Here is an 18,799-nt window from a genome sequence, read left to right on the forward strand (position 1 = left end):
AATAATAATAATAATAATAATAATAACAACAATATTTATTTGTATACCGCCCTATGGCAAACCAATCCGGGCGGTTGACAACAGTAAAATATAAAATATAACAATTAAAAACACTTTATCCCTCCCCCCTTAAGACAGTATTAAACAGTATAACATATTAAAAACACAATATCAAAGCATAAAAACAGCAATTAAAACTAAAAACCCTGATATCCCTCTGTTGATCCTCAACCATCACTAAGATGGGGCCATGGGAGGAATGAGGGAATCAGGGTACCTGGGCCGGGATGGTTAATCTGGAAAGGCCTGCCGGAAGAGATCCGTCTTGACCGCTTTTTTAAAGCTGTCTAATGATGTTATCTGACGGATCTCATCCGGCAGGTCGTTCCAGAGTTTGGGGGCGACAGCAGAGAATGCCCTCTGGGAAGTCACCGCAAGCCTAGATTTTAGAGGCTGCAGTAAGTTCCTCCCAGAGGAGCGGAGAGCGCGGGGAGGATTGTACGGGAGGAGGTGGTCCCTGAGATAGCTTGAACTGAAGCCATTTAGGGCTTTAAAGGTGATAAATTAAAATTCTCTAACCAATATAGCAATTATATCCAACATATTAACTAATGGTTAAAAGATAACCATACAATACACAATACAATATAAAATACAATACAATCGGCAAATAAGCAGCATCTCATTCAGGACCATGTCAGTCATTATCTTATCACATATTTGGGTATGCTTGGCGGAATAGTTCGGTTTTCACTGCTTTCTTGAATATCTCTAATGAGGGCGCCAATCAGATGTCCTCAGGAAGGCTGTTCCACAATCTAGGAGCCCTTATTGAAAAGGGTCTTTGTGAAGTGGAAATATATTTGGGATTCGTAGTTTCCAATAAATTCTTGCTCAATATTCTAAGGGTGCGGGGCGGATTGTATGGGGAGAGGCGGTCCCGTAGGTAACTCGGACCCAAGCCATATAGGGCTTTATAGGTCATAACCAACACCTTGTATTGTGCCCAGAAGCTGATAGGGAGCCAGTGAAGATCTTTCAAAATGTTGTTCAGAGCACAGAGTTGTGCAACATTTCCAGTTTCTAGCACTTCCTATGGTTCATTTCATGACAAGGAAGAGTATTTGAGCCTATTTAGAGAATATTATCACAACTTGGTATGGTCAGAAATTGTGACACATAAATTAAGAAAACATAATCTTACCCAATTTTGCTGAAACAGGAATTCGATTCTTAGGCAGAACTAGCCGACTTTTGCATGCTTTCTCCAAAGGTAGATCACATTTTATTTGACGCCTAAAATTCTCTCTTAGAATTGAACGAATCACTTTGATTATGTTGGTTTTGCTTTCACAGTCACTGTAGATCAAAGAAAACAGTGGTTATGATTTAAGATGCCAGATCCCTCAGTTTTAAAAAAAAATCTTAGTTCAGTATAGAATGCCGATTCTCTAGCCACTTAACATTTCTAACCAGTGTTTGGTTCTTTATACTGTAGGGATTATGTACCTGTACATGGCAGTATTACAGCTCTACCTCTTTAGATCAGAGAAGATCCACCCCCTCCACTGTGCACGCCTTGGGAGGTACTCTTTTGACCACTCCCTGAGCAGCATCACAGATAGCTTTCTCCATTTTCTGGCTAAATAACATGTACCTCTGGCTGTCACTGCAAAAACAAGCAAAACCCAGCATGCCATGCTATTTCTGAAGGATACGCACAATGGCTGAAAAGCTGTATAATGAGGCTATGGACGATGGCTGAGGAATGAGGGGAAAGGGAAGAATCCACCTGGAGAATGGGAGAGTGTTATCTTTGTAGTGTTGGTTTACCTGCTACATAGCTGGAAGGTTGTCTCAGGCCTTCCTTCCAATTCTGACTTTATATGAATCAGTTCCCAAATGCAGTTGTTTTCTGTTCCTGCATGTAGAAAGAAACTCTTTTGTAAATATTTCATGATGATTCTAAGCATTTCTTAAAAGAAAGACTGAGGCGGCCTCAGTTATGGCTTTGAGATTATCCCCAAACTAGTGCCCACCGGAAGACTGTTACTTCTATATTAGTAATTAATGCTTTCTTTTATAAACGCTTACCTCCATTTCAGTTGGCAAATATATAATATCCTAATCCCTTATATCCTAAAAGCACCAGAATCTAAGCAGGATCAGCCCTGGCTAGTACACACTTTGCCTCAGAGGAAGCCAAAGGCAAGCCTCTGAAGAAATCTTGTCAAAAAAAAGTCAGAAATGACTTGAAGATACTTAACATCCTCTTCTTTTAACTTCCTTTATTTCCTGCCACACAATATTCATACCAATCTACCCACATTTCATGAGCTGAAAAGGAAGATTGTTGGAAAAGTTTCGGTGCAGAACAGTCGAGGTTATGCCTTAGTTGTATGCTGGCATCTCAGTCCCCAATACAAAGCCAACTTCAACCCAAGGTAATTACCAATACAAGGCTTTTCATCAATTATCTATTTTGCTTTTATCCAATTAAAAGTCTTATCTGTATAGTCAATACTTTATTTATTTATTTAGTTATAGTATTTATACCCTGCTCTTCAGCCAAAAGGCTTTCAGAGCGGCTTACATTTTTAAAAATTAGACATTTCCCTGCCCTCAGACTTACAATCTAAAAAGACAAGACACAAAAAGAGAAGGGAATGGCAGTGGGGAAGGGGAAAAGTCCAGCAGATCTTCTCTCCCTCTGATGCCTGGACGACGACACGGCATCCAGGAGGGCCCTTCTTTTTCAGGCAAGGCTTGGAGTTGGCCTGCCCATCTGTCTCTCTGGATGATGGTGGATTGGGAGGGGGGGGGCTTCTTATTTTACTCTAATACTATTTAATTAAACCAATTATTTTAACTAAATGCAGCATTCATTTGGATTGTTTTATAGTGTTTTATACCAGCAAAAGCATTCCCTGATCAGAATCTCACAACACATGTATCAGTGAAAAAGGGACTGGCATAGATATGATCTTTGCCAGGTGCTACCTCTGTCAACTTCTCCCATTGTCTCATGAAGTCTCCCAACCCTTGGGCTGCTTCCATTCTACCAGTAGGATTCCTCTATTGAATTAGAAAGTTTCCATGGACTTAAGAATGCATTCTGTCCACAGCAAACAGATTCTAGAATCAACCAGTTATCTGATATAGACAGGGATTTAAATCATTTACAGTTGTAGCATCCATCTTGATATTGTTTCATGGCTCTATTTAAATTCTATATTTCATATTTGTTTGAATCTACTCCTTGATTAAACCCACTGACTTGTGCTTTTCATCCTATCTTTTGAATCCTTACAGTTTGTAGACAAACTGTGGAAACACTTGCTAAAAAGAACATATTTACTCTTGACCAACTTTCCAGATAAAGAGTAACAATAATTTTTTAAAGACTAATAAAAATTATTTAAAAATAAAAGTCAAGTCACCTGCTGTATTGCCCAGTCGAACTTGAAGTGCAGATAAAGGAATCAACCAACGGAATTTAAACAAATCCAAGTCACCATGACTATGTGTAGGACGGACATTAGTTGCCTTGAAAAGACAAGAAACGTTTAAGTGGTATTGCTTTTTTAAAGGTAAACTAAGCTGTAATCCTAAAACATTAAGCCCTACTACTAGTTCCAAACAGAAGAGGCTCATTGGATCAACTGCTGGTCATGTAAATAAATACTGGCCAGAATTCTCTATTGCAGTCTACATTGCCTATCTTTATGCATACGTAGCTATGTAACAGAGGTGCTAAGGAACCCTGTTAGTGAACTGTGAAGATGTCTAACAGGACGCTATCAGACTGTACTGATGCACGTTAGCACTCCCTAGTCACTGTCCCAATGCACACTGACCCTGTTGTGCATCAGTCCCTATGCTCACTGGTCAGTTTGCTTGCTCCCCTATGTAGTAATATAACAGCATCTCCTTGCTGAATATGGACACTGGGAAACTGCATTATTCTATTTCCTGCAGATGTAAGCCCACTTACATCTACATCTACACAAGTCTCCAAGTGATTTCCAGACAATGTTGATTCATTGGGTTTGAGCTCACTTCCAAATAAATGGGATGGATCCAAAAGTCAGATTTTCTACTTAAATAATGGTCCCCTCTCACAGAAGTGGATTCAAATTTACTGAAGATCTAATTGTCACTGATGAGTTTATCACACAGGAGGAATTTCTCTTAATTTCGAATGAAAAGAAAGTGGGGCCAGAACACATTCATGTAAAGTTGCTAGTTTAGTGAAATTATATGAATGCTCATTGCATTCGAACTGGCTCCCCATTGCCCAAAAATAGCATGCCATTGCCTGAATTTGTGTGTGGCAGTCTATCACACAATAATGTGAAACCCCATGATTGCGCTCAGACTGACTTCCCATTGCCCGTATTTGTGTGGCAGTCTATCACGCAATAACGTTAAACCCCATGATTGCGTTCAGATTGCCATTGGATTATGCTTCCAATTTCCCTCATCTGATAAACGCCTGAGCTTTTGGTGTAGGAGTTGGCATGAGGGCAGAAAATGCAAAAGCTGCCTTCCCATATTATGTGTGGGAGACTCTACTGGACTGCAGCTCCTTTGAGTGAATGAATGGAACCCTTCGTTTTATGAAAGGACTAATTTGGATCTGGAGCAGCAGATAACAAGCTTGCTTCACCCTCAATATGACATTCTTTCAAATATTTAAACATGGCTATCATGTCACCTCTTAACCTTCTCTTCTCCAGGCTAAAGATACTCAACTCCCTAAGCCGCCCCTCACAGGACATGGCTTACACACCTTTTACCATTTTGGTCACCCTCCGATGGACACATTCCATCTTATCAATATCCTTCTTGAACTGTAGTGCCAAAAACTGGACACTATACTCCAAGTGAGGTCTGGCCATTGGCACAATTACTTCCCTCAATCTTAACACTGTGTTTCTATTGATGCAGCCTAGAAGTGCATTTGCTTTTTTAGCTGCCACATCACACTGTTGACCTATATTCAGCTTGGATTAAGATTTCTAGATTCCTTTCACATGTACTCTTGTCAATCCAGGTGTCACCCATTCTATATTTGTACATTTCATTTTACCACAGTACCTTGCATTTCTCCCTACTGAAATTCATTTTGTTAGTTTTGGCCCAGTTTGCTGATCTGTTAAGGCCAATTTTAAGTCTGGTCCTATCCTCTGGAGTATTAGCTCTCCCTCCTGATTGGGTGTTATCTGTATATTTTGATAAGCATGTGCTCTAGTCCATCATCCAAGTCATTCACAGAGGTTCAATAGCACTGGGCCTAGGACAGAACGCTGTGGCAGCCCGCTAGTCACTTCTCTCGAGGATGAAGCCTTTGTGTTCCATTGGACAATCAAGTACAAATTCACCTAACAGCAGCACTGAATAACCCACATTTTACTACCTTGTTTGCAAGAATATCATGGGGGAACTTGAGAGCACACAACTTTTGGCTGCCAGTTTGTTTCCGAGCACAATTCAAAGTGCTGGTTGTGACCTATAAAGCCCTCCTACAACTCAGTCTCCCTGCCTGTCTCTTGAGATCTTCTGGAAAGTTCCTGTTCTTTATCCCATTACTTCACAGGAACATCTGGTGGGAACACAGGAGAGAGCCCTCCCGACACCAGTTCCCAAGCTAAAGAGTTCTCTTCCTAGAGAGTTTAGAATAGTGCCCTCCTTACTATCTTTTCATAGGCAGCTGAAAACATTTTTAGCAAACCTTTGAGACCTGACTGTTCAGGGGGAAAGGACCTTTTATGTACTAGCTTGTTTAAATTTGTTGCCCTTCTTTTTAACTGTTTTTAATTTTATTGATAGTTTAATTATATTTTATTGTATGATGTAAATGTTTAGTCATACTTATTTTAGCCTTTTCAAGACTGCCAATCAATATCATCGTCAATCATCTATTTATATATAAAGACAGATCATTTGGTAGTGCTAATTGGGACTTTAAAACTTACCAACTTCTTTTTGAGTTTGAAGTTCTCTTTATACACCAGTATGACAGCCCTTTTGAACACTAAGCAGAAGAAAATAATGTTTACTGATTATTTAGCCAAAGATGCAATAAATGTTAATAAATAAATGTTAAATGTTTTATGCTTTTTGATAAGCTCATTTTGTCATGGCCTTTGGCTAGTACAATAAACGTTAACTTGAAAGTTTGGATTAAAATAAATAAATAAATAAATAAATGTTAACCCATGGAAAAGGATTAATTAGCTTTTTAAAATATAGTTCTGTCTAATGTGGAGCACAATCTATCCCAACTGGTACAAAATCAGTGTTTGTATTTACTTTCTGTTGATTGGGGGGGGGGGGTAAAATATTGAGTTTTACAAATGATCATATTTGAGATTGGAGTTACAGGTGCAAATTTAGCATTTGCTGATTTATAAAACTCAACACCTCCCCACCCCCCCCACCCCCATTTTCCAGTAGGAAGTATATGTTCATGGGAAACATTCCTAGGTTTGTTTAGGGACAAGAAAGTGAAAAAAAGTGAAATATAATAACGAATGTCTGTTTTAAAATCAATCAGTATGACTTGGAGAAGAAGAGTATCTAACAGCACAAACTCTTTATAATATGCAAATACACAGTTCTCAAACTATAGAGGGCAGGTGGCACAGAAATTTGCTTGTCTGTTATGAGCCATACGTCAGAACTGCAGATGACTAATTGAAACATTACTGCCCTCATATGGTGACTGTTTAGAAAATCTGCATGGTATTGATTCAGTTTGGGCCTATAGTGTTTGCAAGTGGCTAGGCACATGGATTTGGATAACTGAAAACAAAGCAACTTAGCACCATGTTGCAATATTAAATTAATAACACCACAGCCTTTTCCACATGAGAACTATAACAGGAACTTCAGGAATGCCTCAAGATTTCAAAAGTATGTAATACTTCAAAAGCCAACGTCTTAAAAGGGAAGGGGTACAAGGAGAATACCTTGGAACACTCAAATGAGGATTGAGCATGCTTTGCGGCAATTGAATGTCATGTGACTTCATCAGGAGATGCGGAAAAAGAATGGCATATCCTGGAGAAGGAGATGGCTGGCTGCTGGAACCCTCACTATTTTACTGCCCCCTTATGTTTTATCCTTCTCTCCACAAAAGAGGGACATTAATACTGGACTACCTTACCAAATTGCCATAAGGGACTTTATAAAGGATCATTGGAATAATGTATATTCAGTTTTTGTTGTTAAAAGAACTATATGAATGTTAAATATTAATTAATACAAAGAAGTTGTTACTGCTAATTTCCACTTTTGGGAAGTATATATTTCAAATGCATTAAGTTTCTCTAGGCTATCTATAGATGGTATTAGATACATCTTACATATAAAATTCTGCAAGTGCTGCATGGCTGCAATCCTGCAAGAGTGAGTGTAGTGTAGTTGTTCTGCATGTGAACCAATACTATTGCAGAGCTACTGAAGCCCTGTACCCATGTATGGAGGGATCTGGCTATGCCCCTGTAGTTACACACAAAGTGGTTACATCATCCACTGGGCTCCTTGAGATCTCAGTAGCTGATGCAATAGCTTTGCACTACAAAGACATAGTTAGATGTATCTGAGCCCCCCTCTCCCCCTGCTTTTCTCCAGGCATGAATGATTGATCACAGTGAAGTGAGGGAAGTCATCTCTCTGTTGGCAAAGGTTATGCCACTAATAAGATGCCAGTCTATGATGATGGTTTCATATAAAATTGATTTACTCACCAAACACAGTGAGTTCCAGGTCCTTTCTTGTTTTACTTAATGATGGAAATGGATTCAGCCATGAAACTGTGGAGTGCAATAGAAGCTCTCCCATGGAAAGCTCTGTGACCTGTGTGCGAAGGATTAATAGTAACATAATTTTAATTAGAATTCTTTTTTGTGTGTGTTATTCTGTTGTTTTTTTCACATTAAAAGATATAAAGGAACCCTTTGCAGATCATTTAGTTTTAATATTAGATAATCCTTCAAAAAGTATGGAAATTCTGAAACAGGAATTAGAATCTTTTGGAAATTTAGCAGGCTTTAAAGTGAACAAAAATAAAACTTGGTTAATAACAAAGAATATCAACGGAAAAGAGAGAAATTCAATAGAAGAAATTTTGGGTTTCAAAATTAAGGAAAAAGTTAAATACCTGAGTATCTGGATAACAAATAATACTTCAGATCTTTTTTATTTAAATTATGGGTCAATGTGGGAAACAATTGAAAACAATATGAAAAATGGAAAGACTTGAAGCTTTTCCTATCAGGTAGGAGTGTGACAATCAAAATGTGTATTCTACCAAAGGTGTTGTTTCTTTTTTTAAGTCTACCAATAATACAGAACTGGAAAATAATTAAGCAATGGGAAAAAGAGTTAAAGGACTTTATTTGGGACAGCAAAAGACCAAGAATCAAATGGACAACTATGAAAGATACAATTAAAAGGGGGGGGGGGGGTATGGCGGTACCAGATATTCTACTATACTATAGGTCTGCATGTATTGTTTGGATGAAAGATTGGTGTAAAATAAGCAATTCAAATCTTTATGGTTAGAACAATATAACACCCAGCTAGGTTGGCATGCATACGTCTGGTATGATGGGCACAAACGGGACAAAGTCTTAAATGAACATCTATTGAGGAAAACTTTAATTAATAACTGGATAACTGAAAAAAATGTTTTACATTGGACTTCCACTTTGGGTTTCCCCACAGGAGGCTTTTTTAGGCCAATGGGAAAAAGATCAGAAATAGCTAATGTATAGAGACATATTAACTCATGATAATGAAGGAAATGTTATATTAAGATCAAAGGAAGAAATCATAACTAAAATAGGCCATATGAATTGGTTGAACTAAATTCAACTTAAAGATTTACAAAGGATAAGAGTTTATTTGGTTTTGAGAAAGAAGATAATGAATTAGACTCTATATTAATGAAAGAAAATGAAAAAATATATTAAATAAAATATATAACATCTTACTGAAAAGAGCCCTAGAAGAAGTGGAAATTAAAGATTCTATGATAAAATGGGCACAAGAGTTGGGATACAATTTAGACTTGGAAAAATGAGAAAAAGCTAGATTAAAAACAAAAAAAATTACTGTAGCACAAGCAATAAAAGAAAATTATTTTAAAGTTGTAAATAGATAGTATCAAACACCATGCTCATTAGAAAAAAATATATAAATTAAACGACAACCAATGTTGGAGATGCCAAAAAGAAATGGGTACATATTTATATATGTGGTGGCATTGCATATATATATAAAGTCTTTTTGGGTAAAGATTCATTTGGAAATAAAGTTAATATTAAAAACTGATTTCGATTTTGGTCCAGAAATATATCTGTTAAACATGACCTTATTACTAGGCCCAGAGGAAGAAAGGAAATATTGGAAAATATTATTATACCTAATATCGGCCACCAGAAGGATAACAGCAAAGAACTGGAAATTACTAATAACCCCACAATTAGAGACTTGGCAAAACGAAATATGGGAATTGAAAGACTTAGATTAACAGCATTAATAAACAAGAAAGATATAGTTAAACGGGAAAAGGATTGGGAAGCTATAAGACTTTACCAGTAAGGGGAGGTACAAGAAACAAAACTATTTTATTCATCCCTAGAGACAGGGGAATAAGACTTTGTACTAAAAGATAACATTATAAAGTTTCTTCTGGAAAGTTATTAGGAATAAGCCTAATACATAACAGAGTTATAGCTTGTTGACATATGTTTTTATTTATCTTGTAAAAATGCAAGCTTTGTAAAAAAGCTATTTCTTCTTCCCAGTCAGTCTCAATGGTGCTATTGGTACTATTTCTTTATGTCTTTTTATTTCCCTTTCAGTTGCAGCAGCTTCACCTCCCCAACTGAAAACACTCAAATTTTGAGTCTGTCTCTGCTTTTTGGTTTCGTTTGGAATTTCAACTTGAAACTCAGCACTGCAATAGGAACAACCAAAAACACAGTGAGATGTCTAGCATGTTGTCCTGATAAGTTATGGCTACTACAAGCAGTCTCTTTTGCACAAACCTGTGTATGTCTACTTAGAAATAAATTCTACTTAATACATAAATGTACACAACCTAAAGATTTCTCAGTCTTGGGACAAGTGATAGAATACTGGTTTAAAGCTAAGTGGGTACCTATTGAAGTGCATTATGTGTACATGATCTAGAAAGCAGCACACAATAAAATGTTTTTATAAGTTATCTTTTTTAAAAAAAACACCATTATTACATAAAGTCTAAGCTGCTGGTGCCTTTTAAATAAATCTGGTTGAGCTGTTTACTGCAATAGCAGCTCAAGCCACCCTGTAGCAGTCTGATGCACAAGTGACTTCCAACTTTTTTAAAATCAAAAATCAGGATTGAGGTCATATAACATGCCCCAACCCTCTTACCTCCTTCTCGGTTCCACTCTGATCTGCAACTAGTTGGTCAAACACTGCTCCATAATCTTCATAAATCTTCTGCATTTCATTGATGTGACTGGCCACCTTTTCCATTGCCTTCAAGGCTTCTACAGTTTTAAAAATAATTCCACAATATAACAGATAGCTGTAAAGCATACACTTGATTTACTTAACATTTACACTTTTCAGAGGTGTAATTGTGCTAGTCTGCTATAGCAGACTAGAGAGAGTTCTGTGGCATCTTGAAGATAAAAAAAAAATCATTTGCATGAATTTTGCCATTTACAGAAATCACTATAATGGGGTGGGTTTTTTGTTTGTTTGTTTGTGTTTTGCTATAACCCTTTATCTAAGTCATGAAATGTCACCTTGATGTCCTGGTTATTTTTATGAATGAGATGCAGGTTGGCAGTAAACAGTGGAGTCAAAGGGAATTGAAATGAGCCATAGTTAAAGTTCAACACAGTGTGTTGGTTTGGAAAAACAGCAAAATGTGATTAATCAAAAACTCAAGAGAACCATATGGAGGTTTCCATAGCTGCACCAGCTGATGAAAAGACACAAGGTCGAATGAGTGGGTGGTGGAAGCTAGGATCAAGCCAGCAACAACACACCATGGTTTATTAGGATATCCAAATTTGTTCATTGAATAATTTGAACCAAAAAATCCCTTCCAAACATCTTGACAGTAAATATGTGATCTGAATACAAATAGCCTTGAAAGATTTTAAATAGCACCTCAAACAACATAGTTAAGAGCTTCTGGAAAGTACCTGTGAGATGGTAATGCTCCTCACTTTCAGTGTCGGTCAGGGATACCAACTCTTTCAGGAGCAATGGATATTTTAGCACTCTTTGAACTGGCTTGATGAGAAAGGATTCCAGTGTGGACGAATGCTGGTTGGTGGGGTTTCGAGCATCCAGAAACGCCTTAAAGGCTTTATCTGTTTTGGCTAAGCAAAAAAAAAGAAAACCCTGAATTCATTTAGAGTCCTAAAATGTAATGTTTCCAGGCATCCTAGACAACAGTTTTCAGTGAGTTACATACCACCTAAGCTGTTATGCTTTGATTATAATGACACACTGAAAAACATTTCAGGCAATCCAGAGAAGATTTAGCTGCAGTTATTAACCTGTTTGTCTTCAGAACAGAGAAGGAATTACAACAAAAACAATATTTGGCTTGCCTGCCAGCAACAAAACAATACACATACAAATCACGCCTGCCTTTCCAGGTCACACAATAAATAAATAAATAAATAAATAAACACACACACACACACACACACACACACATATATATATACACATGACTCCTTTCCAGGCAAGCATTCTCTGAAGATGCCAGCCACAGATGCTGGCAAAATGCCAGGAAGAAACTCTTCTAGAACATGGCCACATGGCCCAAAAAACTTACAAAAAACGAATACAGTGCGCCCTTGGCTTACGCGGGGGATCTGTTCCGGACCCCGCCGTGTAAGCCAAATATTGCGTATGCTCGAGCCCCATTCAAGTGAATGGGGCTCGTGCACACGGTGGCGCAGTGATGCATATGCGCCATGGGCGCGCGCCCCATTCATTTGAATGGGATACACCGCCCTTGCACCTCGCGTGGCTCTACACAGTTTTATGCATAAGCTCAAAGCCGCTTATATCGCGGGTGCACTGTATTTATTTGTATTGACCATTTCTCCAAAAATGGGGACTCAAAGCAGGTTGCAATTATAAAAAGAAAACAGTTAGAAACATAAAAAGTGAACATTAAAATGTATTTAAACTATTCACAATATTAAAAAGATAAAAATATACTGCTTTAAAAAGCTGTTGGAGTAAAAAGGTTTTTTCCTGCCGATGGAAGGACAACAAGGAATTTTAGAGTCTAGGGGTAGCCACCAAGATGCCCTATCTCATATCTCCACCAGCCAGGCTTGTGAGAGTGGTGGGACTAAGAGAAGGGCCTTTCCTGAGGACCTCAGGCCCTTGGCTGGTTCATACGGGGAGATACAGTCTTTGAGATAGCCTAGACCTGAGCCTGATAGTGCTTTACAGGTGACAACAGCACTGCCTAGACCTGAGCCTGACAGTGCTTTACAGGTCACAACAGCACTTTGAGTTGTGCCTCAAAACAAAGTATCAGTCATATGGCCCTCCAAGTGTTGCTGGAGTGCCAGTACAAGCAGCCCTAGGTAGGATAGGCAATGGTGAAGAGTGCTGGAATTGCACTCCAGCAACTTCTGGAGGATCACAAGATTCCCACCCCTGCTCTAGAACTGTGCTATTCAAAATGGTGGTCCCTAGACTGGTGATGGTCCTCAAGTCATTGGCTACTGGTCCCTGGCAAGTTTCCAGAAAACAAAGGAAGAACTGGAGCCATGGGTGCAAATTTAGTGTTGGTATCTGGCACATTAGGGGTGGGTGGGATATGCCAGCCCTCCTCATCAGATAACTCAAGAAGCTTTGTTTCAGAAGGATGCCAATGATACAAAGAATCAACACAGTCATCTTTCTCTTGGCAAAGCTTATCAGAGTAGAGTACATCATAATGACAATGCTTCATAGTTCTATATGTCCTTTGTTATACCTTTCCTAGTACTGTTCATACTGGTAAAGAATCTGTTGTGGTTGTTGTTGTGTACCTTCAAGTCATTTCCAATTTATGGCAACCCTAAGGTGAACCTATCATGGGGTTTACTGCATTCCTAATGATAATACCATGTGGTCACATGAACCTGACTTTCCATTTGCAATTATATTATTGAAGCACCACTGATGTGCACCAGTACTACTGGATCATTTCTGTGCTGATTTTTGACCATCATGAAACTCAAGGTAGCAAACATAACAGTTCTCAGGCAGTCCCCCATCAAGAAACTGAGCAGATCTAGGGTCCTATACCATGTGCCTTCATAACACATTCAGGTTACAATCTTTTCTCATAACCTGCCAAATTAAAATGACATAATTTCCTAAGAATTCAGAGACATAGCCATTAATGATAATGAACAGCCATCCCATTATCAGAACCTTCTTCCCAGATAACAAAGCGTTAAATGTGGGAGGAGGTACAGTTACATTTTAATGAGGTTCAGTATCACAGGGGTGATGAGATAGAAATTGTCAATTTAGATAACCAGTTGGGCAGAAACTTTCGAGGTGCTTCTGAGCAAAGGTTCTGAGCAAAGATCCCATTCAGCTTTGCAGTAGCAGAGAGAGGGGACCCCAGAAGCATTACACCATGTTAGTCTGGAATATCCATGCATCTGAGGAAGCAGACCAAGTCTACAAATACCTATGCTACAATTTCTTTTACATAGTCTGAAAGGTGCTACAAGATACTCTTGCATACCTACTCAAGTTACTGGTACTAACAAATAAAACAGAAGCAGAACAGAAAGGGCAAACCTTTATCTTCAATCTTAATCTACAAATATTTCTGTACAATTTACACTATTGTACTGTCTTGCAAGCTGTTTCCCAGAGGAGGGGGGGAGTTGTATCACAAAGGGCCTGTCTATATCATCTGTCCTACTGTACATATATATGTACCCCCCTCCCCAGTTATCCAACAGGAGCCAGCATGGCATAATGGTTTGAGTGTTGGACTAAGACTATGAGATCAGGGTTCAGTTCCCAGCTTGACCATGAAACCCACTGGTGACCTTGGGCAAGTTACATTTTCTTGGACTCAAAGGAAGGCAATAGCAAACCTTCTTGGAATGAATCTTGCCAAGACAACTTCATTACACTACAAATTGGAAATGACTTGAAGTTCAATACCAGCAAAAGGGCTAAAGCTCAACTCAGGCTTGCATCCTTCCAAGGTCGCTAAAATGAGTACTCAGATTGTTGGGGGCAATTAGCTTACACTTTGTAAACTGCTTAGGGAGTGCTTAAGTGCACTGATAAGCAGTACAGAAATGTACTTGCTATTGCTATTCAACACACTTGCATTATCTAAAGTGTAGCTTACTTCTGTCAAAATCATGATATAAATATGAATATAGATATAATGATAAAAATGTGATACAAATAAAATAAATATTGAACAATGTCAGTATAACAACCCCTAGTTAAAAGTTTAACAATATCAATGATATGTTCTACTGTAAATCTTCATTATGAGGACACCTTTTACAAAGATTTCACTTCTTCGAAATAGCACCTGAAGTGCTGTACCTCATGAAAGAAAAACTGATTTTATTTTCCAATCAGAATTAATTTTGTTCCTTTTCTGTCAGTGGGTGTACTGTAAGTACTATTCACATCCAAACTGACTCAAAAGTAAATGCAGCCATTTTTTAAGTTCAGTACCCTCTAGAAATTTTACTCTCAAGAGTGTCATATCCTCTCAAATGCAACTCAACTTCAAATGCAATAAAATCTGACTGTGAAGCTCTCTGAATATAGTCAGATGATTTTTAAATGATTTTTTAAAATCCCAAATTAATCTTTATATATGAGACACTCATATATGGATATGTGAAAGGTACTTAAGAAGTAACACTTCAAGAGGAGCAATTTTTAAAACCAGGGAGGTGGGTGACACTGATGTCCATTGGGCAGTTGGGTACAGCCACCCACCTCCCTTTCTTTAAAGTAAAATTCATGATTCCCTACACATCTTGATTTAAATTCATGAGATGCAAATGTAGTAGCAAGTCTGAGTGCACTGTGGAGAAGCCACACTCCTTAAAGTTGTCTACTACTATATTGGTAGCATCAGGGCAGAGTAAAAAATAAAGCAAATGTCATTTTATTTATGGTCTTGCCAGGAAAAATAACCGTTGATGTGCTTCAGATCTACCACATGCACAGACTATATAGTCAGGACAATTACCTCGTTCAAGAACTTTCTGGACCTTGATATGGTTTGCACAGAATCCACTGTACAGTTTGAAATGGTCAGCGTAATACAGGAAAGAACCTCCCAGAGAGAACAGCAGTTTCTGAAAATAATACCATAGAAGATTGGAGTGAAGTATGTTTATTTTTTAGGCACTATCTAACTGTAAATAAAAAGTGCAATTATTTAAAGATCCATTCATCCTACTATAACATAACATTTATAGCATGTTTTGCAACAGACACCTAAAGTGAGGAACAACATTAAAAATCATTTAAAAACAAGCAAAATACATAGTAAGAAAACAAACAAGAGGGAGCTATAAATGGAAAACTACAACAGACAATAAAGATGATTACTTTCAATAGATTACAAAAGTGTATAATTTTCCTTTTATGTATACTTATTTATTTACAAAAGCAGAACAGTAAAAATGATGTTCCTTTATCATAACTACATTTAGTAACACCAATGCTTAGCAAAACAGTTTTGACCTGACTTTTCCTCCTGTAAAATTATTGGCAAACAACGTATTTTACCAGTGCTGGATGCAATCATTGCTACTTTGTAACTGGAGAGATTATCTGTTCTAACTGTTCTGCACATTTATTACAATATACTTTGCCTTTCTGTCTTTTTCAAAGAATAATACATCTTTAGAACAATAAACAACACAAATGATAAAAAAAAAACAATAATTCAATAGGTATAAATGTATGAAATAAAACTACAGTAGTATGTAGGAAAAAACAAGGCAACTTGCTCACTTTGAGGTACTGTTTTTGTTTTACACAGCAACAAAGTATCAAATTAATACAGTTCTAGAATGGGAGGAGAGTGACATGGTTGGTCCAAAAGGAATGGTGTAAAGTTACACTATTTAGGAAAAAGGAATCTTCTCTTGCATAGAACTTTCTATAATTGAAGCCAAATTTGCTAGTATACCTTCTAAAACTTCAGCATTGACATAATAGGACTAAAGCATTTTAGCAGCTAATAGCTAAATTAATACTGAATATTTCAGTGCTAGTGGAAAAGAACCTTCATAAAATGAGTTTCCAGAATCCCTCAAAAGAATCAAATGATGACTGACTTAGTTTTAAATTCGATTTTATGTGCAATGTGCACATGTGCCATGGTCATGGTTATCAAAAGAATCAGAAAGCCTTCTGTAATAAAACACTGGTGATTTCCGGAGAGGCAATATGGTGGGTTCTTCACTGTACCTGTCCACAAAGTTCCTTTATTTAAAGAGATTGAGTACTCACCTATCATAAAAATCTACATGATCCGTATCCCCTTCCAACAAGAAAGGGGACATGGAGAGTGTGAGGGTGAATAAACACAAAGGGAGGTTTGCATGTGAAAAGGGGATCCTTTCGATACCCAGCTTGTGAATCATATAGGGCTTAAATGGACTAATAAACTGTTTTAAAAACTGGGAATATGAGTTCCATATCAACAAACTAGCCACTGTAGTTTAAACAAACTACAGTTTTCCTAACAGTCTTCAAAAGCAACCTCTTATGCAATACCATGTGTTTTCCCAGAGCTTGGATTATCAGGGCTATACTGTCTTTACCTATGAGGAGCCACAATAAGCATGTCAGGCAAAAATGGTGTAAAGTTCTACATGCCCCTGAAGTCACTAGAGTCAACTCTAATAACATCAAGGGTGGGCTTGATTCCTCAGATGGAATGCAGTCTTACTTCTCTCCCAGCCTCCAGCTTCCATAAGTCTACTCCTCCAACTGACTACCCAATGTCAGTCTCTTGAGAAGAGACAGAGAAGACAACAGTTCCTCCCTTGGTTTGTTATAGAAATATTGAGACAGTTCTAATTCTTACCAGGGGGTGGGGGGGTGAGTGAAAAACTGGTAACACACAGGCCTATCTCCTATTGGCTTACCAACTTAATTTATGAAGGGAAATACACCTTTAGAGGGCCTTTCAGCATAACTACATTGCTATTAAAAGTTGCCTACATTAGGGTGAGTTGAATCACGACTGGGCAGAAAAATGGCTTAGATGCAAATATGGGTCTTTCTGTCTGGGGAGGTGGTAGTAGACCTTCCTTTCCTCCTCAGAGTAGATTCTTGAATCCTCTAGAAATGCTACACGTTAAGGTCGGAGGATCTCATTTAACAGAGCTGCTATGGCACGGGCTAAAGGGGAGATCACTGAAAACTATACAAAAATATTGTTCATAAGCAAAAATAAGGAATGTGTGAGAGGGATACCTGCTACCTGTGGCACCTAAATCTGGATAAGTTCTAGTGACCCTAAGATACATTCACTCTATGTCCACGCATACTTATGGAAGTTTCCATCCTGTGGATTTCAATGTTAAGCATACAAAACGTCCAGTTGGAGAAAAGGTAAGGAAGGTAAGGAAGGAGAAAAATCAATCATAAGGAATAGGCATTACTATCAGACTATGCTACTCAGATATGTAAAGAGTTCAAGAGTTTGTATTTACCCGGAACTGAGAAGGAGTTTCAAGTATGTTAAAATCAGAACAGGAGGATATTCCATCTTCCAGGGTCTCTAAAAATACTTTTTGAAAATCCAGCATTTCTGGCAAACTCCCAAACAAAGATTCCATCTAAAAGGAAGGGAAGAAATATCAAATATGGAGAATGCACACTGTTTATATTTTACAGAAATACTGGCAAATAGAAGACAGTTAATCTGTATGTTGCTAGAGATAAACAAAAGGATACTTAACCGTAATGAATGTGTCTCATAACAGTTTTGGCACTGAATGCATAAGAACAAAGGATTTCTCAAACAAAGATTTCTTAGAACTCTTTTTGTCAGAAGTGCAGTTAGTTTTTATAACAGACATGACTAATGCAGCAGACAGAAAAACAACAACAGAGTGTGCTTTTCCCTTCATAGTGGAAATGCCTATAAAATTGCAAAAAACCAGAAAGCAGCTAAAACAACAACAAATACCCTTACCTCATCTTGAGTGAGGAAGGTCTCACTTTGAAGAGGCTCCAAATATAATTGAAAGAGACAGCTGAGATCCTACAATGTTTTAAAAAATATTTTTTTAAAAAATTACAAGCTTTATAACAGTTTAACATATGATTGAAAAAGAAAAATAATCCCCTCCTAATTCAGAAGTAGTTTTCATTGGGATCCACATTTTTCTTGTCCTAGTGCTATTGTCTGAGCACTTTCCACACACTCTACTCAAGAATAACAAAATAAATAGCTATTAGTTGAGTAATGTAAAATCTGCTGTGGGAAGTAATATAGATTCATTTTAAAAAACCAATACGTATAGAACAACTTTCTAAAATGAGGCAGGGGGGGGGGAATACAAATTGCATTAAAGGAATGCATTTTTTATAGTTGGGTTTTTTTTTGGGGGGGGGGTTGGCTTTATGTGGCCATGTTCTAGAAGAGTTTATTCCTGACATTTTGTCAGCATCTGGGGCTGGCATCTTCAGATTCTCTTAAGATGCCAGCCACAGATGCTAGCGAAACATTAAGAATAAACTC

The 18,799-nt window shown here is 37.7% G+C and overlaps 1 protein-coding gene across 3 annotated transcripts in view; it reads right to left on the minus strand.

Annotated features, from left to right (window-relative positions):
- Positions 1–18,799, minus strand: part of TIAM2 (TIAM Rac1 associated GEF 2) — a 156,746-nt gene that overhangs the window by 3,798 nt on the left and 134,149 nt on the right. For all 3 annotated transcript variants that reach the window (XM_089530152.1, XM_089530150.1, XM_089530151.1), the window contains 10 exons: positions 18,251–18,319; positions 17,766–17,891; positions 15,281–15,389; positions 11,217–11,396; positions 10,432–10,550; positions 7,755–7,863; positions 5,979–6,037; positions 3,441–3,546; positions 1,834–1,921; positions 1,205–1,359 (listed from right to left, as the gene is read on the minus strand). In XM_089530152.1, the coding sequence (XP_089386278.1) occupies positions 1,205–1,359; positions 1,834–1,921; positions 3,441–3,546; positions 5,979–6,037; positions 7,755–7,863; positions 10,432–10,550; positions 11,217–11,396; positions 15,281–15,389; positions 17,766–17,891; positions 18,251–18,319 (1,120 nt within the window). The remainder of the gene's footprint in view (positions 1–1,204; positions 1,360–1,833; positions 1,922–3,440; positions 3,547–5,978; positions 6,038–7,754; positions 7,864–10,431; positions 10,551–11,216; positions 11,397–15,280; positions 15,390–17,765; positions 17,892–18,250; positions 18,320–18,799) is intronic.

This window comes from Sceloporus occidentalis, unplaced genomic scaffold, assembly GCF_023333645.1.
Source record: "Sceloporus occidentalis isolate IW3139 unplaced genomic scaffold, rSceOcc1.0.p SCAF_6, whole genome shotgun sequence".
Lineage (NCBI taxonomy): Eukaryota > Metazoa > Chordata > Lepidosauria > Squamata > Phrynosomatidae > Sceloporus > Sceloporus occidentalis.